Source organism: Oryctolagus cuniculus, chromosome 9 (genome assembly GCF_051225735.1).
Source record: "Oryctolagus cuniculus isolate XC-2025 breed Fujian yellow rabbit chromosome 9, ASM5122573v1, whole genome shotgun sequence".
In the NCBI taxonomy this organism is placed as follows: Eukaryota; Metazoa; Chordata; class Mammalia; order Lagomorpha; family Leporidae; genus Oryctolagus; species Oryctolagus cuniculus.
The window spans coordinates 71,629,763-71,655,469 of record NC_142875.1 but is presented as its reverse complement, the minus strand read 5'-3'; the positions used below and the strand labels follow the sequence as shown (position 1 = coordinate 71,655,469).

Below are 25,707 nucleotides of genomic sequence, written 5' to 3'. Positions count from 1 at the left end.
ACAAACCACATTGAAAATTCTTATTACTGGGGCCAGCACTGTGGCATAGCAGGTAAAGCTGCCACCTCCAGTGCTGGCATCCTATATGGGTACCAGTCCAAGTTCTAGCAGCTCTACTTTTGATCCCACTCTCTGCTATGTCCTGAGAAAGCAGTAGAAGATGGCCCGAATGCTTGGGCCCCTGCATCCATGTTGGAGACCTGGAAGAAGCTCCTGGCTACTGGCTTCAAATCGGCCCAGCTCAGCTATTGCGGCCATTTGGGGAGTGAACCAGTGGATGGAAGACCTCTTTCTCTCTCTCTGCCTCTCTGCAATTCTGCCTTTCAAATAAATAAATCTATTTTTTAAAAAAAGAAAATTCTTATTATTTTACTCAATAAGTACCTGTCAAATAACTGTCAGTTTTGTTTATCCTTGTCGTATTTATAATAATTTATTTTAGTGGCTGTATGTGCTTATTTCATATACATGTATGAACGCATATGGTTGTTAATATGTGTACACATATATGGTTGCTAATATACATGCATATTATATTAGTATAAATATATTGTGGAGGTGGCCAGCTAGCTCAGTTGGTAGAGCGTGGTGTTAATAAATATATTGTGGAAATTATATATATATATTGTGGGTTCAATGACTATTCATGTTTTTAATTCACTAATTTTATTTAAAATTAAAATAGTTGACTTTGCATATTACTTGTAGCAATTCAAACATTCTCTAATCTGTATTTTTAATCTCTTCTAAAGCAAGAGGGAGAACATGGTAGAAAATATAGCCATAGTGACTTAGAGAACATTAATAAAAATTTGGTTGAGCATTCATTGAAGAGAGTCAACAGAGAAGAAAAAGGTAAGTTACTCAAATTCTAATCATTGAGTGGGGAGCTGGGAAGTGTGGAAGGAGTGCCAGTTTTCATGTTACTAGGTCTTAGGCATCATAAGCAAGAGACAGGTAAATATTTGCTTGTCTACTAATTTACTTAATATTACGGGAATGTTTTATTTACCAACAAATAAAGGACAGAGGAAGGCATTGAGGTGCCGCAGGTTAAGATGACACCTGGGGAGCCGGCGCCGTGGCTCACTAGATTAATCCTCTGCCTGTGGCGCCGGCATCCCAAATGGACTCCGGGTTCTAGGTTCTAGTCCCGGTTGCTCCTCTTCCAGTCCAGCTCTCTGCTGTGGCCTGGGAAGGCACAGAGGATGGCCAAGTGCTTGGGCCCTGCACCAGCATGGGGGGCCAGGAAGAGGCACCTGGCTCCTGGCTTTGGATCGGCGTAGTTTCAGCTGTTGTGGCCATTTGGGGAGTGAACCAATGGAAGGAAGATCTTTCTCTCTGTCTCTCTCACTGTCTGTAGCTCTACCTGTCAAATAAAAAAAAAAAAAAAAAAAAAAAGACACTTGGGATGCCTGCATCCCATGTTGAGTACTTGGTTTGAGTCCTCCCTCCTCCACTTCCAGGGCAGCTTCCTGCTAATGCACACTGTGGGAGGCAGCAGACGTGGCTCAAGTCCGTGAGTCCCTGCCACCTATGTGGGAGACCCAGATGGAGTTTCCTGGCTCCTGGCTTTGGCTTGGCTCAACCCAGCTGCTGTGGGCATTTGGAGGGTGAACCGGCAGATGGGAGATAGCTCTTCCTCCCTTCCCCCAACCCTGCTCGCTCGCACACTCTGTCTCTCATTCTGCCTTTCAAACAAATCAGTCAACAAAAACTTTTTAAAAAGGTATCTACATGTTAAAAAAGAGAATATGATTTCTTGTTAAGAGACATTAGGAAATGTAGCATTTGTTATCTACCATAGAAAGCATAGGCTACTATGGATATGGAAGTCCTCCTGGAGCTTCTTCCTTGTACATTGTATACTTTATAACTACATATATACTATTTTTTAAAAATTCGGTTGCTTTTTTTTTTTTTTTTTGACAGGCAGAGTGGACAGTGAGAGAGAGAGACAGAGAAAGGTCTTCCTTTGCCATTGGTTCACCCTCCAATGGCCGCCACAGCCGGCGCGCTGCGGCCGACGCACCACGCTGATCCGATGGCAGGAGCCAGGTGCTTCTCCTGGTCTCCCATGGGGTGCAGGGCCCAAGCACTTGGGCCATCCTCCACTGCACTCCCCGGTCACAGCAGAGAGCTGGCCTGGAAGAGGGGCAACTGGAACAGAATCCGGCACCCTGACCGGGACTAGAACCCGGTGTGCCGGCACCTCAAGGCAGAGGATTGGCCTAGTGAGCCACGGCGCTGGCCCGGTTGCTTTTTAAAAAAAAAAAAAAACAATATATTTCACTTTGTGTTTCTATGGGGGTGCAAACTGTTGAAATCTTTACTTAACGTATACTAAACTGATCCTCTGTAAAAAAAAAAAAAAAAGAAAGAAATTATCAACTCCCAACTTGACTCTCACTGGGGTTAAACATGACAATAGGTCTGATCTGATTTCATCATCATTTAAAAAAAATCATCTATTATTTTTCACTTTATGTTTCTGTGTGGGAGCAAACTGTTGAAATCCTTACTTAATGTATACTAAGCTGATCTTCTGTATATTAAGATAATCGAAAATGAATCTTGATGTGAATGGAAGGGGAGAGGGAGTGGGAAAGGGGAGGGTAGTGGGTGGGAGGGACGGTATGTGGGGGAAGCCATTGTAATCCATAAATCGTACTTTGGAAATTTATATTCAATAAAAGTTAAAAAAAAAAGATTTATTTATTTAGGACGGGCATTGTGGCATAGCTTGTAAAAGCCAACACCTGTAGCTTTACATACGGGCACTGGTTTGAGTCATGGCTGCTCCACTTCCCATCCAGTTCCCTGCTAATGTGCCTGGGAAAGCAGCGGAAAATGGCTCAAGTACCTGGGCTCCTGCACCCATGTTGGAGGACCAGAAACTCCTGGTTCCTGGCTTCGGCCTGGCCCAGCCCTGGCCTTTAAGGCCATTTGGGGAGTGAACCAGTGGATGGAAGATCTTTTTCTTCCTCTCTGGCTTGGTCCTGCAAAGCCACACCATCGGGGAAGAGCAGGGCAGAGGTGTCCTTTCCCATAAAGAAACACTGGGGACAGGCTTCCATGAACATGTCCCTTTATTAACAGCCACGTAGGCTTTTTAAAGAGCAGGGAGAAGGGGTGTAACTAACTCAAGGGAACACTGACTACAGGACAGAACTGATCTGGTGTAAATATGCCTCTCCAGTCAGCTTGAAGGTCACGTAGCTTTCCAGGTGGGCCTAATGGGCCTTGGCCACACCTGGGAGCAGTTCACCTTATTGGCAGAAAGTGGGAGTGGGGAGAAATGTGCTTGGGCTCAGGCTAACTGCTGGGATTGCCCACATCCCTCTCTGTCTCTTATTCTCTCTGTATAACTCTGACTTTCAAATAAATAAATATTTTTTTAAAAATGTATTTATTTTGAAAGAGTTACAGAGAAAGAGGGAGAGAAGCAGAGAGAGACTGAGAGATAGAGATCTTCCATTTGCTGGTTCACTCCCCAAATGGCTGTAACAGCCAGGACTGGGCCAGGCTGAAGCCAAGAGCCAGGAGTTTCATCCGGATCTCCCACATGGGTGCAGAGGCCCAGCTACTTGGACCATTCTCCAGTACTACCCCAGGCACGTTATGAGGCAGGTGAACGGAAAGTAGCGCAGCCATGACTTGAACCTGTGCCCATAGGGGATTGCATAGGGGATGCTGGCATAGCAGGCAGTGGCTTTACCTGCTATACCAGAACACCAGCCCTCAAAATTCAGTCACTTTAATGATTTATTTTACCTTTTTTGTTTGTTTCCTTTGCTACTTGGATTTGAAGGAACATTGTTGCTAAATCTGAGTTTGAAAGAGAAAATAAATACCTCTGAATCCTTAGGGTACTTTTGTAGCTATAGAGGAATAAATAAGATGACATGCTTGGCATTCCTCTTTACATTTCAGAATCAGACAGTAAGTCAGTGCATCTGAGGCAAGCCGGCTCACCAGGCCCTCACAGGCGGCAGTGGGAGAAAAATGTACCTGGTACAGCTTTGACAGCTTTGGAAAACGCGTCCATCCTCACTTCCAGTGTAACAGCAGAGGATGACAAAGGTGAGTACAGTCGGCCCATAGCATCCCTGGGGGGTTGGTTCCAGGACCCTCTGAAGATAACAAAATCTGAAGATGGCTCAAGTCCCTTATATCAAATTTAAAGTATCCTCCTATGTACTTTAAAAAATCCCTAGATTACTTAGTAATACAGTGCAAGTGACATAAATAGTTCTTATACTGGGTTATTTAGGGAATAAATGACAAGGGAAAAAGTGTATACGTTCAGTACAGACACAGTTTTTTAAAAACAGTATTTCTGATAGGTGGTGGAGCACACGGTGCGGAGGGCTGACTGTGTCAGATCAAATGCAGTTATTATAGGACATTTGCTCATGGATATGATGTGCTGGGATTTCTTTCTCTCTTTAATGTCACTCTGTGCAAGATACCAGGTGTCACACATCAGAGCACTACTCATACAAAAAGTGAAAAACATTGTAGTTGAGAATCAAATATAACTAACTTTGCCTGAAATGTGATCTGGGAGACAGATGCCAAACATCTTTTTTTTGTTTGGTGCTAATTTTTATCTTTCATTCTAGGTGGTTCTGTAATCAAATACAGTGAAAATAACACCCGCAAGCAGTGGCTCAAAGAGACCCCTGACACCTTGTTGAACATCCTTCAGAATGCTGATCTCAGCCTGGCATTTCAGACCTACACAATTTATAGACCAGGTAATTTATGCCTGTAACTGTGGAAACTCTTCAATTTTTAAAAAAGTATGAGATATATGTATAACATAGAATACACCACCTTGACCATTTTAATGCCATTCAGCCAGGTACAGAGTGTTCCCTTTGTACTGGCATTGCCACTATCCCACCACCGAGCTTTTCTCACCTTCCAACACTGAGACTCTAGACCCATTGGATAGTAATTCCCCATTCTCCCCTCCTAGAAACCCTGCAGCTGTAAAATTGTGAAGTACGTCTTAGCATTGTATTTTTAGAGGTTCCTGAAATCTGTTCTAGCCCATCTTAAGCTGCAATTAAAATTTCCCATGTGGCTACTTTACTCACATTGTTTTAAAAAAAAGATTGACTTATTTATTTGAAAGGCAGTGAGAGAGAGAGAGAGAGAGAGAGAGAGACAGATCTTCCACCGCTGGATCACTCCCCAGATGGCTACAACAGACTGGGCTGAGCCAGGCCAAAGCTGGGAGCTAAGAACTCTGTCCTGCTCTCTGACATGGGTGGCAGTGGGCCAAGCACTTGGGCCATCATCCACTGCTTTCCCAAGCTTGTTGACGGGAGCTAGATTGGAAGCTGAGCAGCCCATTCTTGAGCCAGCACTTCAATATGGGATGCTGGTATCTCAAGTAGTAGCTTAGCCAACCCACTGTGCCACAGTGCATTCCCTAGAGCTTCATTGAGCTACTTGCCCATTTGTTTGCTTATTTTAATAATCATGCTATTACTTTTTTTAATAGTAGCCCATTTTTACCATGCAAGTGTTGGACATTACTTTTGTGACAGCCCCAAGATTTCTTTTGCTGTGTCCTTGAATTCAGTTATATTGAATAGAACTTAAAAGGGATGATCAAGCAAGATTTGATTTTTAAAAACTTTTTTTTTTTTGACAGGCAGAGTTAGACAGTGACAGAGAGAGAGACAGAGAGTTATAGACAGTGAGAGAGAGACAGAGAGAAAGCTCTTCTTTCCGTTGGTTCTCCCCTAATGGCTGCTACAGCTGGCGCTGCGCCGATCCAGAGCCAGGAGCCGGGTGCTTCCTCCTGGTCTTCCATGCTGGTGCAGGGACCCAAGCACTTGGGCCATCCTCCACTGCCCTCCCGGGCCACAGCAGAGAGCTGGACTGGAAGAGGAGCAACTGGGACTAGAACCAGCACCCCAACTGGGACTAGAATCTGGGGTGCTGGTGCCACAGGCAGAGGATTAGCTAAGTAAGCCACGGTGCAGGCCTAAAATTTTTCTATAGACAGTTTGAGTAAACGTGTACAAAAAAACCTTTTATACTTCTAACCTTAGGGATCCAGGCCGAAAGCTTCCATGAAGGGTGTGTGCGTGTGTATAATTCAATTCCTGAGCTACCTTGCTAGGTTAAAATCTGAGACAAATTATACCAAGAGCCTATACGGTATAAAGTCTGAACTTTATTGTAGCAGATTGAGGTCTGTTTGGGCAATATTTATTTATTTACTAACAGGTTAAGATTTAAAATAAACCAGTAAAACACTGTTTCTGCTTTGAAGACTGAAGGAATTTATTGCCTGGGAAACCAGCACTGTACCGTGTGCACATTCCAATAGGGCTAAACATGGACTATGGGAGCCTGAGGAGGGCCAATACCTGGGAGAAAGGTCTCAGGAAGATTAATGGCTGCAATTTTGATTTAGAAATTACAGTCCTGGATTTTGTATCTGCTCAAATGATGAAGTCTTTGTCATTATAAGAAAGTCATCATTTAGAAAATGTGTCGTAGCTCTATTTTGAAATGGTTTTTATAAAGATTTAATTCACATTTTTATGTTAGTTTTTTTTTTTAAGCAAAAACTCAAAAGTAATCACTCTCTGGAAATTTTTTTAAAAAATTATGTATTTTTGTTTGATTTGAAAAAGAGAGAGAGACAGATAAACAGGAAAGATCTTCCATCTATGGGTTCACTCTTCAAATGCCCACCATAGTTGGAGCAAGGCCAGTCTGAAGCCAGGAACCAAGAACTCAGTCTGGGTTTCCCGCATGGGAGGCAGGGACCCTCAGACTTGGGTCATCACCTTCTGCCTCCAGGGTGTACACTAGCAGAAGGCTGAATCAGAAGCAGAGGAGCCAAGACTCAAACCAACACTCTGATATGGAATGTGGGCATCCCAAGCGGGATCTTAACCACTGCACCAAACACCCACCCCTTAGAAACTTAAAAATATGTGTGGGACCAGCATTGTGGCACAGCAGGTGAAGCAACTGCCTACAATGCCAGCGTCTCATATGAGCACAGGTTTGAGTCCCAGCTGCTCCACTTCTGATCTGGCTCCCTGCCTGGCAAAGCAACAGCAAGTGGCTCAAGTACTTGGCCCCCTGCCAGCCACATGGGAGACAAGTATGGAGTTCCTGGTTCCTGGCTTTGGTCTGGCACAGCCCCTACCATTGAGGCCATTTGTGGAGTAAAACAGTGGATGGAAGATCTCTTTCCTCTGTCTTTCTCTTTCAGTAATTCTGCCTTTCCAATAAATAAATAAATCTTACAAAACGAACAAGCATGCGCGTAGGACCGAGTGTGTGGTGTGGTGGTTGTGATGCTGTCATCCCATATCAGAGTACTGGTTTGAGTCCTGTCTCCTCTGCTTCCAGTCCAGCTTCCTGCTGATGCACCTGGGAAGGCAGCAGAGGATGACTCAAGTCCCTGGGCCCCTGTCACCCACATGGGAGACCCAAATGGAGTTTCAGACTCCTGGCTTTGGCCTGACCCTGCCTCCCTGTTGTGGCCATTTAGGGAGCATACCAGCAGATGAAAAATCTTTCTCTTTCCTTCTCCCTCTCTCCCTTTCTCTATCTTGCTCTGCTTTTCAGATAAACAATAAATAAGCTTTTTTTTTAAAGCATGGGAGTGTCCTTCAGTTCACTACATTTTCCCCTGTTCAATGAGAAGACTTAGGAAGAAAAGGCTCAAAGGAAAAAGAATTCACTGTTATCCAACTTCCAAAGAAAGTTTAATGCTTTAATATAGATTTAATGCTTTAATATAGATTAATTTTAATGATTTAATATGGACTATTCTATTTCCAAGTTTTTATTTTGAGTTATTTTCCTCTTAAAGTATTGGTTTTTAAAAAATATTTCTTTTTAATTTTTTTAAATTTTATTTAAGGAATACAAACTTCATGCATTTAATATGTACAAATTTGGGAACATGATGATTTTCCCCCCATCTCCTCCTGCCCATTCTCCCACTCTTCTTCCTCCTCACTCTCCCTTTCCCATTCTTTTCTTTTTTTTTTTTCTTTTTACAAAGGTCAGTTTTCAGTTACTTTTTTATTCGTAAGATTAACCCTACATTAAGTAGAGAGTTCCCTGAATAGTATGAACAAAAAAGAACAGAAACAAACAAGAATAACATTGTTCCTTGACAGTCAAGAGCTGTTAAAAATCATCGCATCTCAAGGTGTCAGTTTCACTCCTATAGATTACCTTTTAAGTACTCCATTAGTTACCACAGATCAGAGAGACCATATGGTATTTGTCTTTTTGTGACTGGCTTATTTCACTATGTATAATGCTTTCCAGTTGCATCCATTTTGTTGCAAATGTATTTTTAAAAAAAAATTATTTATTTAAGAGGTAGAGTTATAGACAGAGAGAGGGAAAGACAGAGAGAGATCTCCCATCCGCTGGTTCATTCCCCAGATGGTTGCAATGGACAGAACTAGGCTGATCCAAAGCCAGGAACTAGGAGCTTCTTCCAAGTTTCCCACACAGGTGCAGGGGCCCAAGCACTTGGGCCATCTTCCACTGCCTTCCCAGGCCATCAGCAGAGAGCTAGATTGGAAAAGGAGCAGGACATGGAGCCATTGCCCATATAGGATGCCAGTGCAGAAGGTGGAGGCTTAACCTACTACGTCACAGCACCAGAAATATTTATTTTGATCTGCTTGAAAAGCAGAAAGAGAGAGAGAGAGTGAGATCAATCTTCCATCTGCTTGTTCATCCCCCAAACACCCACAACAGCCAGGTCTGGCCCAGGCCAAAACCAGGAGCCTGGAGTTTCATTCAGGTCTCCCATGTGGGAGACAAGGTGCCAGTACGGAACCATCATCTGTTGCCTCTCAGGTTGTGTATTAGTAGGAAGGTGGATCAGAAATGGAACCACTGAGAATTGAACAGGCCCTCCAGTGTGGGGAAGGGGGTCCCAAGTGGCAGTTTAACCTGCTGCACCACAATGCTTGCCACAATAGTTCTTTTATGTAGTCCATGCACTGATGCTTCGAACCTGTTATATGCCAAAAAGCATGCTGGGTAAATGCTATTTAAATTGCTGTTTAAATTGGTATTTTTTTCTGTGATTTCCCTGAAGATTCAGAAGGGTTCTTGAAAGGCCCCCTGTCTAAAGAAACAGAAGCAGCAGACAGTGTGGACGGAGGTCATGATTGTGTCATTTTGGATCCTGAGAGACTGGAACCTGGGCTGGACGAGGAGGACACGTACGTTGTGATATTCCTAGAAAGCTTTAGAAGGGTGTGGGTGTGCAACTTAATGAGACCCTAATTTCAGGCTTCATGGGGCCTGTTATTTTACTGTTCTTCGTGAGTGAATATTTCTATCTTGCCTTTTGTCTGGGAAGGGTAGTGAATTTCGATATAATTGTAGAAATCCTGGCTGAGCCTTTCCCATATACTATTTCAGCTCGGACTTACTATTTTTAAATATGCTATAAAAAATGTCCTTTAGGAAGGACGGATTTTCTCTGTGTTCAGTTGTCTTATGGAACCAATTTTTCAAACACGTAAATATTGTCATGGCAGCATTCTGCTTGAACTCCATCCACAAATGGGCTTATCATACAAACTGTTTTCCTGCAGGGACTTTGAGGAAGATGGTGACAATGCCGACTGGGTGTCAGAACTGAAGAAGTGGCTGGATGGCCGGGGGTGTCTGATGGACCAGGCCGGAGGGGATGCTCCCAAGTCACACGGAGGAGACGCTGCAAATGAGGAATTCTTACTAGAGTAATAATTAGTTTGTAGCGTGTAATAATAATTGGTACTTAGGACATATATTTGAAGGCAGAATGAAGGGAGAAACTGTTAATATTTAAAATAATTCCTAATATCACAGAATTAAAAATAATCTAGAACTTCTATTAATCTTTGAACTCGGAGGATAAGGTACAGCAGAATGGGTAGGAGCCTGGTGCTTTGATGTCTAGTAGAACAGAAATCGGATGCCAGCTGCACCATTCACTAGTTGTGCAATTTGGGAAATTAACCTCTTTGTACCCCGATTTCATCAACTATAAAATGAGGATAATAAAGCCTACCTCATATGGGTGCCGACCTATAGATCATACAGCAGCATTTGTATTATTATTCATGGTGTTATGGTCTGTCTGTGTTGTTGACTATGTAACTCTTCCTGTATTTCCTAAAGGTTTGAGGATCTAAATACATTTAATTATAATGTGTGCATTTTTTAAATAAGATTTATTTATGTATTTGAAAGGCAGAGTTGCAGAGAGAGAGGGATATGTCGACAGTGAGCTCTTCCATCTGGTGGTTCACTCCCCGGGGCTGGGCCAGGCCAAAGCCAGGAGCCCCAAGCTTCTTCCAGGTCTCCTATGTGGGAACAGGGGCCAAGCACTTGGGCCAAATTCTACTGCTTTTCCAGGCACATTAGCAGGGAGCTGGAGCAGAAGTGGAGCAGCCAGGACTCAAATCAGTACCCCTATGCAATGCTGGCATCACAGGCAGCGTCTTAACCCACTAGGCCACAATGCTTCCCCCTTCCCCCATTTTTTCATTAAGACCAGGTTCTGGGTCGGTTGAAGTTCATTTTTAGTCATTTTCAGCACTACTGGCCATCCTTAAATACAGCCCTTCATAGGAAGCAGCGCAGAGCCCAAGTCAGAGTGTTGGCTATGGGAAGAGTGAAGTGAGCCCCAGATCTTTCAGAAGAGAGCAGTCAGGTATATGAGATGGGAATAAGGTCAAAGGCGATGGGTGGAGATGGCAAGTACTGGAAGCTAGAGAGTGTGGGGGCTCAAATGGTGAGAGAGGGGTGTCCCAACATGGGTATGTCCCCAAGACACACCTGTGCTAGGTCTTGTCATGTGTTACCTCATCTCATACTCGTACTGAGGGAATATTTTACGAGAGAAGAAACAGGCCTCTCCCGGTGGGTCTCACAGGGCAGTGGTGGGACTGGCATCAGCCTGCGCCGACACAGGGAGCAATGTTGAAGGGAAGAATGAGGGAAAACACAGTGGGATCATTAACAAGGATCTGCTGACACCGGATATAGACACATCTTGTAAATAGTAACACTTTTAAAAAATCTTAACATAGAAAATAAGTATTTCTACTTACTTCGATCAATTGTATACTAGTAATTTAATCATTCAACCCAGGAAAACATAATTATTCTGCCATGACCAAGAATTATGTTAATTCCACTTACATTCTTTCAGAGTAATGTGATAGGACAATTAATAAGACTTAAAGCGTAAAGATTACTTTGAGATAAAGTTCTAGGAAAGTGGTACAGAGCTTTGATTTTTTAAGGAGAAAAAGTGAGAATGTCAACTTTTTGATTCTTGGGGTTTTTGGTGGTGGATGGTGGGATCGAGTAGCCTGGGTATTGGAGTCTACTGGATATGCTTTCGTTTTGTCAATAGTTACAATTGCTGAAAATCACATGCTCCCAGCTGAAACACAACAAAACTTGATGCGCAAATAGGGGATGCGTTTGCGGAGGCCCCTGTTGGAGGCGCCTGGCCGCAGGGTCCGAGGCCTTGGCTCCCTGTGGCTGGTTTCCCAACGGGCGCCCTCTGCCTTGCAGGGGTGTAGCACAGCTAACGCCTGCCAAGTCCGCTGCGCCCTGAAGGGGAGCCGGGGCGCGTTCTCGCGGACTGCTCTGCGGAGAGGTCCCGACCGAAGGCCACGCGAGTCGGGGGATTCGGTCGGAGGTCCAAGTTTGCCGGCCTCTGACCCGTTTTCAGGGCGGGGCGTGGACCGGTGCTCACCGCCCACACCCGCGGCCCGCCCGTTCCTCCTGCGGCTCCACCCCAGCACGCAGGGAGGCGCGGCAGCCGGGGATCCCGGATCCTCCCGGAGGTCTCGCTGGCCCCACGAAGCAGGCGAAGCAGGTATGCTGCGGGCAGGCGGCCCTTAGTCCTTACCCGGAACTGACCGGGGTTCTGAGGAAAGGAACGGAGTCCCGGGAGGAAAGACTGGGAGCGCGGAGGAGCAGCCGGCGTCCCGGGCTGCCTCGGTCTCCATGGCAACGCACGGCGCGCTGGGCTCCGGGGCCCGCGCACGAACTGGGCCGCGCACCCCGGGACGACTCCGGGCCGGCCCTAAAAGAAAAAGGATTTTCCTTAAGTCCGGGCGTTTGAATCACGGGCGGTCAGCCCCCAGCTGGTCACAGAGAGGCCCGATGCCGCCCTCGGAACCAGGTCCTGAGGTGGTCGCAGCCTCCCCAGGCCACCCAGTCGTCCCTCCTTCCTGTGCAGTCATGACGTTATTGGGAAACGACCTGCCGGCTCACCAGTTTTTATAAAAACCTGCACGCTGCACTCGCCGTACATAGCCTACAGGGATATAGAAGGAAAGCAACTGGTTACGAAAAAGCGTTTCAGTCTGTAAATGCTTAGCCCCGCCACCGTGGAGGAAGCGCGAAGCAGCTCGGTGGCCGCGCCTGGGCAGCCACCCATCGTGACGGAAAACCCCAAGTGCGGTCGAGCCTTGATTTACGTGCAGTTGCATTCCTAGAAAAATCCAGTGTTAGAATCCTGGGAAAAGTGCTTTGGGTTCGTTTGGTGCTGTAGTTCGATTCCAGCCGCAGGTCATTGTAAGCGGGTTTCCCCACGCACGTGAGTGTAGGGCTGCGGGATAACCCTTTATTGTGCGGGCCTGTCCTTTGCCTGGCAGAATTTTAGCATCCGCGGCCCTAACCCCTTCTAAATATGTCTGAGTCTGTGAGAACAGAGACCCATAAATATCCCAAATGCCCCCTAGGGGGCAGTACATCCCCACTGAGAAAGACTGGGCCCTAAGCCCACAGGAGCGTTATGTTCTGGCTTTACACGCCAGTACCTGGCACCTCCAGTCTCTCTCATTTGCAGAACAAACACGCTCACAGGTCCTGCTATTTCCGTCTCTGAAATCGGGAGAGTGAGGCTTTGGGAGGTTAAGAGTCTCGCCCCAGATCACAACGCCGAAGTCTCTGAGCTGAACCACAGCGCCTGAGCCTGCCCTTAGAGCCCGCCGGCCGAGCGTTCGCTCACTTTGATGGCTGACCCGCGGCTCTGTCCTGGCGAGGGTGGCAGGAAACTTTCAGCACAGTGCTGAAAGTGCTTTTTGCATGTTGGTCGTCAGTTTTCTGACTTTGTCAGCCATTAGGAGAAGCCTGCGATGAAATTCCATTGCTCTGATTGCAGGAACCTCCGTGCACGGGCCACCATGGACAAATACGATGTGATTAAGGCCATCGGGGAAGGTGCCTTTGGGAAAGCATACTTGGCTAAAGGGAAATCAGACAGCAAACCATGTGTCATAAAGGAGATCAATTTTGGAAAGGTAAAGAAGTGCAAATGCCTATGACTTTTCAGCAGGCTTTTAATTGAATATGAAAAGGAAACTTTGTTTTACAATTATAAATCTTGACATTATATTAAATTATGAATCTTGAATTTAAATTAAATTATCAATTTTAACCTCAGTTGATTCGTATTCACTCACCTCATAAGTCCAATGTCTGTGCAAAGACCAATGATCTTATTTAAAAAGAAAAAGAAAAAAAAAAGATGGGTATTTGGTGGGGCAGTTAAGTGGTCACTTGGGGCGCCCCACATCCCATATTGGAGGGCCTGGGTTCAAGTCCTGGCTCTGCTCCCTATTTCAGCTTCCTGCTAATGAGCATTCTGGATGCCTCAAGTACTTGGGGTCCCTGCCACCTAATGGGGGTCCCTGATAGGATTCTTAGCTCCTGGCTTCAGCCTGTAGCTCTGGATGCTGAGGGCATTTGGGGGGTGAACCAGTGACTAGACAGTCCCTCTGTCTCTGCCTTTCAAATAAACAAATAAGTAAATCTTCTAACAAACAAAGCAAACATGTTCTTGAAAGTAAGTTCTTTACGGGACTTTTCTGTGTTGGAATGTCATTTAGATGCCCATCCAAGAAAAGGAAGCTTCCAAGAAAGAAGTCATTCTTCTGGCCAAGATGAAGCATCCCAACATCGTAACCTTCTTCGGTTCATTTCAAGGTTTGATTTTCCGATATTCTTCAAGTACTCTAACAAAGTGTAGACATGTTGACTTACGTGAAAGATATGTTCCTGAGCAGTAGATGCAAATGAACTTTTATAAATGAATCGCTTTCTCATTTACTGAAATTATAATTTGAGGCATCATGTCTATTTCCTCTCTGATGAGTTTTCATACCTTGCTGGTGTTTTAAGTTTTTCCACCTCCCCTGAATTCTTATTCCTATAAATATTTAGTGATTGATGTTTAGTTTTGCTACAGTAACAACCTTTGCATCTCAATGGCCTATAATGCATCTACAGGAAAGCTTCAAAAATCTCATAGAAAAATGTAATTAAAAATAAGTTTATCTTGCTGCAAAAAAATCTTTGAAAGTTTTATTATAATACACATTTCCATGGACTTTTTGAAGACTTCATATTTTTCACATCACATATTGGCTGTGGGTGGGCTGGGGGTCTTAAGTCTGAAGGAGCCTCCCAGGCAGGGTTTTCGGAAAAGATGGGGACATGGATCACCACACCAGCCCTCTCAGTACTGCTGAGGCATGTGTGAATGCACGCATTCATGTGTGTGTGAGGGTGTATGTGTGAAGGTTGTGTGTGGGGTGTGTGTGTGTGAGGGTATATGGATGTTTGAGGGGGTAATTTGTGTGTGGGGGTGTATGGATGTGTCTGGGGAATAATGTGTGTGTGTGTATGTGTGTGTGAGTGGGATACATGGGTATGTGAGGGGGGTAATATGTGTGTGTGTGAGGGGGGAGCATATGAATGTGTGTGTGTGAAGGTTGTGTGTGGGGTATATGTGTGTATGAGGGTATATGGATGTTTGGGGGTAATTTGTGGGGGGGGCGTATGAATGTGGGGGGGGTTATGTGTGTGTGAGTGGGATATACGGGTATGTGAGGGGAGTAATATGTGGGTGTGGGGGGACATATGGATGTGTGTGGGGGTAATGTGTGTGTGTGTGAGGGGGGATATGGGTATGTGAAGAGGGGTAATATGTGTGTGTGAGGGGGGTGTATGGATGTGTGTATGTGGTAATGTGTGTGTGTATGTGCGAGGGGGGTGTATGGGTATGTGAGGTATACTCTGCCTACATGAGGACCTGTATGTCCCATGGCAACAGCTAGGACTCTGCCATCCTCTTACAGAGAGCCTGCAAGTAGCCACTCATCATCACCAAGCAAACTGCAAAACTATAGTGGGAGAACCTTTGGGAAGGAAGTCCCTTTGTCTGCACCCCTGAATACAACTCTTCTGCCTCCATCCATCACTCTATTCCAAAGGTTTAGAAAAAGGGTGTTTGGCACAGCAGTTAAGTCACCACTTGGAATTCCCATAATCCATATTGGAGTGTTCCTTTTCCCATCCAGCTCCCTGCTAATGCTCCTGGAAAAGCAGCAGAGGATGGCCCAAGCCGTTGCAAGGGCAATCTGTGTGGGAGACCAAGATGGAGTTCTGGGCTCTTGGCTTCAGCCTGGCCCAAACCTTACTATTGTACACATTTGGGGATTAAACCAGGGAATAGACAATCTCTTTCTTTTTCCCTTTCAAAAAAAAAAAAATTTAAAAATGATTTTAAAAAATGAAAGAACATTGGTGAGAGGCCATTCTTTCACTCAGCAGGTGTTTATTGAGTGCTCACTGTGTGCTAGGCATTGTTCCAGCTTCCAAGAATATAGCTGTGAACAAAACCAACAAAAATCCCTTTTCTCATGAAGATTACGTTTTAGAGGGAAGAGACAGACAATAAACATAGAGTAGGTCAGGTGTTTATAAGACTGTGACAGGGCCTTATTTGCCACCAGTACAATGGGACATCCCCCATTCCTCACCTTAATGGAGCAGGAGTGTTAACCTAGGTATTTCAAACATCATCAGGTGAGTACAATCAGTAAATAAACAAACACAGCTGCTGTTTCTTGGACCTTTTGTGCTCTGCTGGGCATTGTCTCTCTTTTTTTCTTTCTTCCTTTCTTTCCTTTCTTAAGATTTATTTCAATTTATATGAAAGGCAGAGTTGCAGAGAGAGAAAGGGAGAGACAGAAGGAGGGATCCTCCATCTCCTAGTTCACACCCTGAATGGCCACATGGCCAGGGGCTAAGCCAGGGGCTTCTTCAGGGTTTCCCATGAGGGTGCAGGGGCCCAAGCACTTCGGCCATCCTATGCTGCTTTCCCAGGCACATTAACAGGGAGCTGCATCAGAAGCAGCTGAGACACGAACCGTCACCCATATGGGAGGCCAGCACTGCAGGTGGCAGCTTAATCCACTGTGCTATAGTGCCCCAACATTGCATTTCTTACTGATTAAAACCATTCCATTCAAAGTAGTTTCATGTATACAGCCACTCTTTTTTTTAAGTTTTGTTTCCCAAAGAAATCTTTTATTTAATGAGTACAAATTTTGAAAATACAACTTAGGAGGAATATAGTGATTCTTCCCACCATAGCTGCCCTCCCACCCACATTCCTCTTCCTTCTCCTATTCCCAGTCCCATTCTCCATTAAGATTCATTTTCTTTTTTCAAAGATTTTATTTATTTATTTTAGAGGTAAAGTTACAGACAGTGAGAGGGAGAGACAGAGAGAAAGGTCTTCCATCCACTGATTCACTCCCCAAATGGCCTCAATGGCCAGTGCTGTGCCAATCCAAAGCTGGGAGCCAGGAGTTTCTTCCCCATCTCCCACATGGGTGCAGGTGACCAAGCACTCGGGCCATCATCCATTGCTTTCCCAGGCCACAGCAGAGAGCTGGATCAGAAGCAGAGCAGCCAAGACCATAACTGGCACCCATTTGGGATGCCGGTGCATCAGGCGGAAGATTAACCTACTGAGCCAGAGCGCCCGGCCCCACAAAGATTCATTTTCAATTAACTTTATACACAGAAGACCAACTCTATACTAAGTAAAGATTTCAACAGTTTGCACACACACACACACAAAAACTGTTTGAGAACAGGTTTTACACTTAATTCTCATAATACAACTCATTGGGGACAGAAGTCCTGCATGGGGAGTTAGTGCATAGTGACTCCTGTTGTTAATTTAACAATTAACACTCATGTATGACATCAGTGATCACCTGAGAGTCTTGACATGAGCTGCCAAAGCTATGGAAGCCTTTTGTGACCACAGACTCTGTTGTATTTAGATAAGGCCATAAGCAAAGTGGAGGTTCTCTTCTCCCTTCAGAGAAAAGTACATCCTTCTTTGATGGCTACTTCTTTCCACTGGGATCTCTCTCACAGAGATCCTTCATATAGGACATTTTTTTTTTTTTTGCCATGATGTCTTGGCTTTCCATGCCTGAAATTCTCTCATGGGTTTTTCAGCCAGACCAGAATGCCTTAAGGGCTGATTCTGAGGTCAGAGTGCTGTTTAAAGCGATTGTCATTCTATGAGTCTACTGTATTACAGCCATTCTTTAAATACTGAGAATTTTAAAAGAGCTTTTGGAATCCTTGGGATGTCTTCTTAGGAACAGAGCAATGCACGTGGCCAGCTAATGGAATTGTATTGAACAACTTCTAAGGGGAGCCCCTAAATGAAGTGACCTCATTCCTGTCTATTGATATCCAGCTATGCCATAAATGAGTGTGAGTGGGAGAGCAGATAGGGTGGGAAGAATCACTGTGTTCCTAAATGTGTATTTATGAAATGCATGAAGTATATATACCTTAAATAAAAGGTTTCTGGGGCAAAAAATGCTAGACCCTCATTTGCTGGGATGCTGTTGTGACTGTGTACGGCTAACTCCTACTCTTGCTCCCCCTCAGTCTAACCCCTTTGTTGATCTCTGCAATTTTTGTATTTGGGTCTATATATCCTGCATGTCTACAAGTATGCATATGTTTCAGGAAAAACCCTGTGATGAGAACCAGCTGCCACAGGGAAAAGGGGCTGAAAGACCAAAGAAGAAAAATCCAAGATTAGATAGAAAGTGATTTATTGAGAGGACAGAAGTGTAGGCTGTGGTGGTGTCCATGACACAATGGATCCACACAACCTCAGTCAATGGGAAGGGGGTCCCCAGCTAACCTAACAGCACCTGGACCATCTCAAGCAACATTACTGTTCCAAGGATTAGACAGGGGACATTCCACCTGCAGGTCTGGCAGATCTTAATGACTTCCTTTATCTCACAAGTTTTGGAATGACCCTCAGGGCTACCGCAAGGGGAAGATGACAGATGTGTCCAAAATGGCTTTGGTCACATCATACTGAATCCCTACATCATAATTATGAATTTGTACATTTTTTACTCCTCTTTAGGAGTCACTGGGTCTGGCCCTGCCATGGCAGCCACAGATGGGACTCCAAAATTCAATAACTCCTTAGCAGGCTAATTTTAACTTGGTAATTTGTATGGCCTACGCATGATGTTATAAATATCCAAATGACCTTTGGTGAAAGGAATCTCCCTTTTGCTCGGTTCTTTTTTTTTTTTTTTTTTTTTTTTTGAAGATTTTATTTGTCTATTTGAGAGGTACAGTTACAGACAGTGAGAGAGAGAGACAGAAAGGAATACCTTCCATTGGCTCACTCCCCAAATGGCCGCAACAGCTGGAGTTGCATCAGGAGCCAGGTGCTTCTTTTGGGTCTCCCACATGGGTGCAGGGGCTCAAGCACCTGGACCATCCTCTACTGCTTTCCCAGGCCATAGCAGAGAGCCTGATGGGAAGAGCGGCAGCCAGGACTAGAACCAGCACCCATATGGGATGCCGGCCTGCAGGTGGAGGATTAAGCTATTGAGCCACAGCACCGGCTCCTGCTCAGTTCTTGATCCTTAGCATCTAGCACATAGGAGCTGCTTAATGTATGTTTGCTGAATGAATGAATGGAATGGAGTGGCTTAACAGAGGGTAGTATGTCTTTATATCATGCAAGATCAGCTTTAAAGGACAGTTTATACTGGATACTGTTACAAAACTCAGGTCACTTCTACAGGATGAAAGCCTGTGCTTTGTTTGTTTATATTGTAAGTTTACATTTTCTGATGACTGCTTTTATTTTTCGAAGTAAAGCACCCTGTGTTTACGAACACTGGAGATGCTGTGATGCATTTGCCTTCGCTTGGTAGCTTGTTGGTACCTGAAACCCCAAGCTTATCTGGAAAGGTCTTTGTAGCACCTGATAAAGGCTTTGTTTGCCCACCAACAGCTCATCCCTGAACACACCAGGCTCCACTGTTTGTCTGTGGAAATTTTCCCAGTTTGAAGCAACATAAGAAAAATAAGGAGGATGTCTTGATATTTTCCTAAGGCTAAATTAATACCACATAAGTTCTATCAATAAATACTGTCTGTCATGTGCTAGGTATGTTCTAGGACTCTGAGATACACCAGTGATCAAAAGAGGCAAAAATCCCTGCACTGCTGCATTTGGTTTCTATTGCTGCCTAGCAAATGACCACAATCTAGTTGGTTAAAACAACTACCATTTATGACCTCTTAAATCCTGCAGCTCAGAAGGTTGGGCGTGGCTTAGGTGGAGAGTCTGCTCAGGGTCTCATGCAGTTGAAATGAGGGTGTCAGCTGGGATTGCAGCTCATGGTCCTCTTCTGAGCCTACTCAGGTTGATTTTTGGCCTATTCATTTCCCTGCAATATTAAGACATACGCCCCTACTTTCTTACTGGCTGTTCACTAGCTGGCAATTAATCTGTTAACGGGGCCTCTGCTGTCGGCTTCAAGAAGTGGGCCTCTGTACCTTGCCATTTGGCCTCCTTAAGAGAGTGTGGAGATCCCTCACTTCCTTTGTTTCTGACCTCTAGGCACAGATTAAAATGGATCATGTAGTTAGGTCACTTCCACCTGGGTAATCTGCCTTTCCATTGACCGTGAGTCAGCTGATCAGTGCCTTTACATCAGCAAAGTCCCCTTGTAATGTGACATAACAGTCCCGGGAAGAGTGGTTCCACCCTCACTCAGGGGTGAGAGTTATCTGTGGGTTGTTCACCAGGGCCATCATACATCCTAATGCAACTATGGGACTTAACCTTCTTGGAGCTAGGGAGTAGGGAGAGACAGAGGACAAATGTAAATGTAATTCATGAGCTTACTTTATATAGCAAGGTGACAAGTGCTGTCAGAAAATAGAATGGAATGAGATGGGGGGTGGGAGGGTGCAGTTTTAAATAGAGTGGTCTGGAAGGACTAATGGAGGTGACATTGGAGCAAAGATTTGGAGGAGGTAAGGAAAGAGTCCTGCTGATGTCTCAGGAAGAACCTTCTAGGCTAAGGGAATGAACACTGCAAAGGCATGAGGCAAGAGCAGGCCTGATGTGTTAAAGGACCAGCCAGAAGCTGTTGGGAGAACAGCTCACCGTGGGCCTTTAGCATCCACTGCTGGGTATCCCAAGAATGCAAGGTCCTGGCCACTGTCTACCTGGGCTGTTTCTCAGGACTGTGTTTGCTGAGAGCAACTTTCGAAGATGAGGTGACATCTCCCTGAAGACAGCAGCCTTGCTTCCTTCTCACTGTGAAAGCAGTAGCTTCCTGGCTGGTGCCGTGGCTCACTAGGCTAATCCTCCGCTTTGCAGCGCCAGCACACCGGGTTCTAGTCCTGGTTGGGGCACCGGATTCTGTCCTGGTTGCCCCTCTTCCAGGCCAGCTCTCTGCTGTGGCCCGGGAGTACAGTGGAGGATGGCCCAAGTGCTTGGGCCCTGCACCCCATGGGAGACCAAGATAAGTACCTGGCTCCTGCCATCGGATCAGCGCGGTGCGCAGGCCGCAGCGGCCATTGGAGGGTAAACCAACAGCAAAGGAAGACCTTTCTCTCTCTCTCACTGTCCACTCTGCCTGTCAAAAAAATAAAAATAAAAAAAGAAAGCAGTAGCTTCCCTGCCCTCGGTGTGATGAAGCCCACCCCATGTACTGGTGTCCATCTAGACCCACCTGTGTTGGTTCTGTGGGATTTCAGTGACATAGAGAACCAGTGTTAATATGAAGCTCTGGCTACTGCTTTTGCCAGACATAATAACATCCTTTGTTTCTTACCTGGGAGTCTCATGACTTCTGCCAGCATTTGTGAAGTAGAAAGCAGCCAGTTAGTAGGGTAGAATCTCAGATTCTTCATAGAACCCTCCCTGATGTCATTGTGGGTAGAGTATAATGATCAAGAAGAAAATAGGAGGAGATTTGTTTTTTATTCTTTATTCTGATAGTGTGTACTTCCCAGATTTTTGGTATTAAAATGCCTTTATTTTGTGGAATGATAGTGATAGTAGATGATATTTCATCAAATGACTGTAAGAGGCATCATTGCATGCTAATGCAAAAGAAAAAATGCTGACAGATGCTGATACAGTGCTTTCTTATCACTTACGATTTTTATATGTATAGACAGACCTCTTTTAGATTTACTTAAACATATTTTTATATTACTATTGTGCATATATAAATAAGAAAATGTAAGCAAATAAAATTGGCTAATGTATTTTTTAATGTATTCTAAAAATTATGCAGGAGCAAGCATTTGGCCTAGCAGTTAAGATGTTGGCTCAGGCACCCACAGCAGATATCAGAGCGCCTGGATTCAGTACCCGCCTCCAGTTCCCGACTCCAACTTCTTGCCAGTGCCTGTCCTGGAGAGCAGAAGACTATGTAGGAGATCTGGACTGAGTGCCCAGCTCCTGACTTCTGTGGGTATTTAAGGAGTGAACCAAGGGATGGAATCTCTCTTCCTTTGTCTGTTTTTGTCTCTCAAATAATTTTTTTTCAATTTTTAAGAAGTTTTTAAAAATTATGCACACAGTGAATACATTAAGACTGCTGGCCCTACAGCAATTGATGAGAAGATTCTAACATCTGTAAGACACAAACTTGATTTTTCAAGAGTGTGTTTTAGAGTTGATTAATTATATTAACAGATAATATATGTCGGGACTTGGCTAATAAAGATTGCAGCCCTAATTTTTTTAAAAAGAGTTATTTGAAAGGCACAGTTACAGTGAGGCAGAGGCAGAAAGGGAGAGAAGTCTTCTGTATGCTAGTTCAGTCCCCAAATGGCCACAATGGCTAGAGCTGCACCGATTTGAAGCCAGGAACCAGAAGATTCTTCTGGGTCTCCCACTCAGGTGCAGGGACCCAAGGACTTGGGCCATCTTCTACTGCTTTCCCAAGCCATAGCAAAGAGCTGGATCAGAAGTGGAGCAGCGGGTACTTGAACAGGCACCCATTTGTGTTGCTGGCACTGCAGGCAGCGGTTTTACCCACTATGTCACAGCGCCGGCCCCACAAGCCTAATATTAGTGCTCCTTAATTGTTTTGCAAGGTCTGTGATCCATAAGCTTTATAGGTCCAAAAAGTACTGCCTGTAGTGCACCCTGCATTTCCTTTTTGGGGTTATCCTTTTCTTCCTTTCTGCATTTTCCAGTATTACACTTCCATCAAGAGGAAACACAGATGCCGCCTTATAAACCTGAAATGATTCTCTCCTTTGCTCTGAGTGCCTCCAGCTCTTACTGCTTATCACTCCTGTGGCATTTGTAACATGAGGATAACTTCTCAAGTTCATAGAAAATGGAATTCAAAAATAAGTTTATTTTGATAAAGTTTATTTATTTGTATTTTTTGAAAGAGAGAGAGAGTTAGAGAGAGAGAGTGCACTCCCATCTGCTTGTTTACTCCCCAGTTGCCCACAACAACTGGGGCTGGGCCAGACTGAAGCCAGGAGCCCAGATTCATTCTCTCTCTCTCTCTCTCTCTCTCTCTCTCTGTCTGTCTCTCTGTCACTCTTTCAAATAAATATTAAACAACAGAAAAGAAATTAACACTGACTAATAGGGAAAAAAGATATGCTTATATTAGAGCTAGTTAATGCTCATTTGCCTGAATAGTCTGAGTTGGTTCAACCATGATAATCCTGAACCTGTCCGTTTCTTTCACCAAAAGCCAGTGTAGTGTAAGGCTGAGTCCAATGGAGGTTAGTGGAAAGGAAATGAAGTGGACCCCTCAGTTTCCTTATTCTGATTCCCCCCTGGTTTTGAAGTTGCCATCCCTTCCTTGCCTTTGTAGTTCTTTCAATGACTGAGTTACAACAAAAATCAATTCTAAAAGTAGTATGGTGCTGAGGATAACTGATCTCCAGATGTGAGGGTATATTTGGGAGCATCTTCTTAGGAGCCTTCTTAGATCTCCAGTCAAATTTTCACCCCTTCCCTTCCCTTCCCCCCTCCCTCCCCTTCTCTTTTCTCTCCCTTCTCCTCCCCTCCCCTTCCCTTCCCTCCTCTCTTCCTTTCTCTTATTTATTTATTTGAAAGGCAGAGTTAGAGAGAGAGGGAGACACAGAGAGCAATCTTCCATCCACTGTTTCATCGCTCAAATGTCCACAATGGCCAGGGTTGGGCCAAACCAGGAGCTTCTTCTGGGTCTCCCATGTGGGTGGCAGGGACCCAAGCACTTGGGCCATCTTCCACTGCTTTCCCAGGCACATTTTCTTGGATCAAGGGTTGGAAATGGAGCAGCCAGAACTCAAACCAGCACCCATATGAGTGCATGCATCACTGGCAGCAGCTTAACACACTGAACCACAACACCGGCCCCCTGTCACTTTCTCTATGCTCTCTACACCCTCAAGCCTACAGACATCCAATCCAGCACTGGTCACACAATGTGGAATGACTCCCCAACTAGACAGAGCAGGAGGACAGCTTATTTGCTCTGTATCCCTAACATAGCATTTCTTACTGATCACATGTCCTTGTTAAAAGTATGTGGATGAGGCCGGCGCAGCGGCTCACTAGGCTAATCCTCCGCCTTGCGGCGCCGGCACACCGGGTTCTAGTCCCGGTTGGGGCGCCGGATTCTGTCCCGGTTGCCCCTCTTCCAGGCCAGCTCTCTGCTGTGGCCAGGGAGTGCAGTGGAGGATGGCCCAGGTGCTTGGGCCCTGCACCCCATGGGAGACCAGGAAAAGCACCTGGCTCCTGGCTCCTGCCATCGGATCAGCGCGGTGCACCGGCCGCAGCGCGCTGGCCACGGTGGCCATTGGAGGGTGAACCAACGGCAAAGGAAGACCTTTCTCTCTGTCTCTCTCTCTCACTGTCCACTCTGCCTGTCAAAAAAAAAAAAAAAAGTATGTGGATGAGTAAATGGATTACTCCTTAAGGAAAAAAGATTGGGGAGTCAGGCATTTGGCATGGCAATTAAGCAGCTGCCTGGGATACCCATAGGAATCATATGACTGTTTAAAATATTTTTTTTTGTTTTTACATATTTGAAAGGCAGAGTGACACAAAGAGAGAGACAGAGAGACAGACGCAGAGATCTTCTATCCACTGGTTCATTCCCCAAATGCCCATAACACACAGAGCTGCCTCTGGCTGCAGCCAAGAGCCAGGAATGTCCCTGGTCTCCCCGACGGTGTCAGGGATCAAGTACATGAGCCATTATCTGCTGCATCCCAGGAGTATTACAGGAAGCTGGATTGGAAGCAGAATAGTCAGGACGTAACGGGGCACCCAGTGAGATGCTCATGTCCCAAACAATGACTTACTCTGCTATGCCAGAACTCCTGTCCCAATACATACAAACAAATTTAACAGATAAAAACACAACACATTTGTCAAACTTTTGATGCAAGACCAAGGCATTGAGTTCACAGACCTAGAGTTCTGAATATTCTTTCTTATATAAGCTCTGCCTCTTATTTAGAATTTTGTTTCCTTTCTTTAGTGTAGAATAAAATTTCTGAATAATCTGTGTTCACAATCCTCTTAGAGCTTTTCTAACTTTTTACTTGTCTCATCCAACGTTTAGGTAAATGGCATTTTTTTTCTTTAGTCAATTTTTCTGAGTCCTCCAAAACATTCAATGTAGTCTTTTATAGAAATAATCCTATCTTTCTTTTTCTATTCCTACTACATCAGTCTATATAATAGTTACAATGACAAGCATAAGTGGCATAAGAAGATTTGGAGAAAACACAAGGGTCTCGGTAAGCATCAGTGTAATCGGTGGGAACAGAAGTGTGTAGAAAAACAGAGAGCCCAGAAGTCACTAGTGATGACCTTGAGTAGGCAACACTACAGGAGAGTGTCCAGGAATCTACTGAGTAGGTTAGGAGAAGTCCACCAGAAAGAACAGTTGCTATTGTACTCAACAACATGTCTGAATAAATGCACGTGTTCATACCCCAACATAAGAAGGGGCTCTTAATCTTGGGGTACTAGGAGAGATTCACAGCTGCTACTTTTCCAGCAGATTTCTAATCCTTATAGTAATGTATTAATCATAATAGCTCTCACCACACTCTCATGTATAGGCAATATTCTATGCATCTGACATGGATGAACTCATTTGATCTTTCCCGCCATCCTAGTAGGATATTTCTGAATTATTTGCATTTTACAGATGAGGTACTGAGACACAAAGAAAGTGACTTGCCCAGAGTTACAGAGCCAGGAAATGTTCAGTGGTCAAATGGGCATAGAATGCCATCCATCTTGACTCCACAGCCAGAGTTGTGAACTATTATATATGGTATTTTTTCCTGTTATATCCTCCACTTTCTGAAACTTAGCAAGCAAATGATTGATAAATATCTGAACCCCTCCAGCGCCAAATGATGCCTTTTCTTACAGAAAAAGATCGGCTGTTTATTGTCATGGAATATTGTGATGGAGGGGATCTCATGAGAAGGATCAGCAGACAGCGGGGAGTGTTATTTAGTGAAGATCAGGTAAAATCA

The 25,707-nt window shown here is 44.7% G+C and overlaps 2 protein-coding genes across 19 annotated transcripts in view; both read left to right on the top strand.

The window, feature by feature from the left end:
- Window positions 1–10,217, top strand: part of NEK3 (NIMA related kinase 3) — a 35,162-nt gene extending 24,945 nt beyond the window's left edge. For 14 of the 18 annotated variants that reach the window (XM_070048908.2, XM_008273884.5, XM_017350292.4 and 11 more), the window contains 5 exons: window positions 753–855; window positions 3,934–4,083; window positions 4,626–4,760; window positions 9,113–9,239; window positions 9,618–10,217. In XM_070048908.2, coding sequence (XP_069905009.2) covers window positions 753–855; window positions 3,934–4,083; window positions 4,626–4,760; window positions 9,113–9,239; window positions 9,618–9,768 — 666 coding nt within the window. In that variant the 3' untranslated portion in view covers window positions 9,769–10,217. The remainder of the gene's footprint in view (window positions 1–752; window positions 856–3,933; window positions 4,084–4,625; window positions 4,761–9,112; window positions 9,240–9,617) is intronic. The other 4 variants (XR_016213318.1, XR_016213316.1, XR_016213315.1 and 1 more) reach the window with 2 other exon arrangements.
- A 1,427-nt stretch (window positions 10,218–11,644) lies between these two features.
- The window catches only part of NEK5 (NIMA related kinase 5), a 99,213-nt gene continuing 85,150 nt past the window's right edge, over window positions 11,645–25,707 (top strand). Inside the window, 4 exon segments of the mRNA XM_089304204.1 lie at window positions 11,645–11,899; window positions 13,193–13,331; window positions 13,920–14,016; window positions 25,601–25,698. Of these exon segments, the coding sequence (XP_089160330.1) occupies window positions 13,215–13,331; window positions 13,920–14,016; window positions 25,601–25,698 (312 nt within the window). The 5' untranslated portion in view covers window positions 11,645–11,899; window positions 13,193–13,214.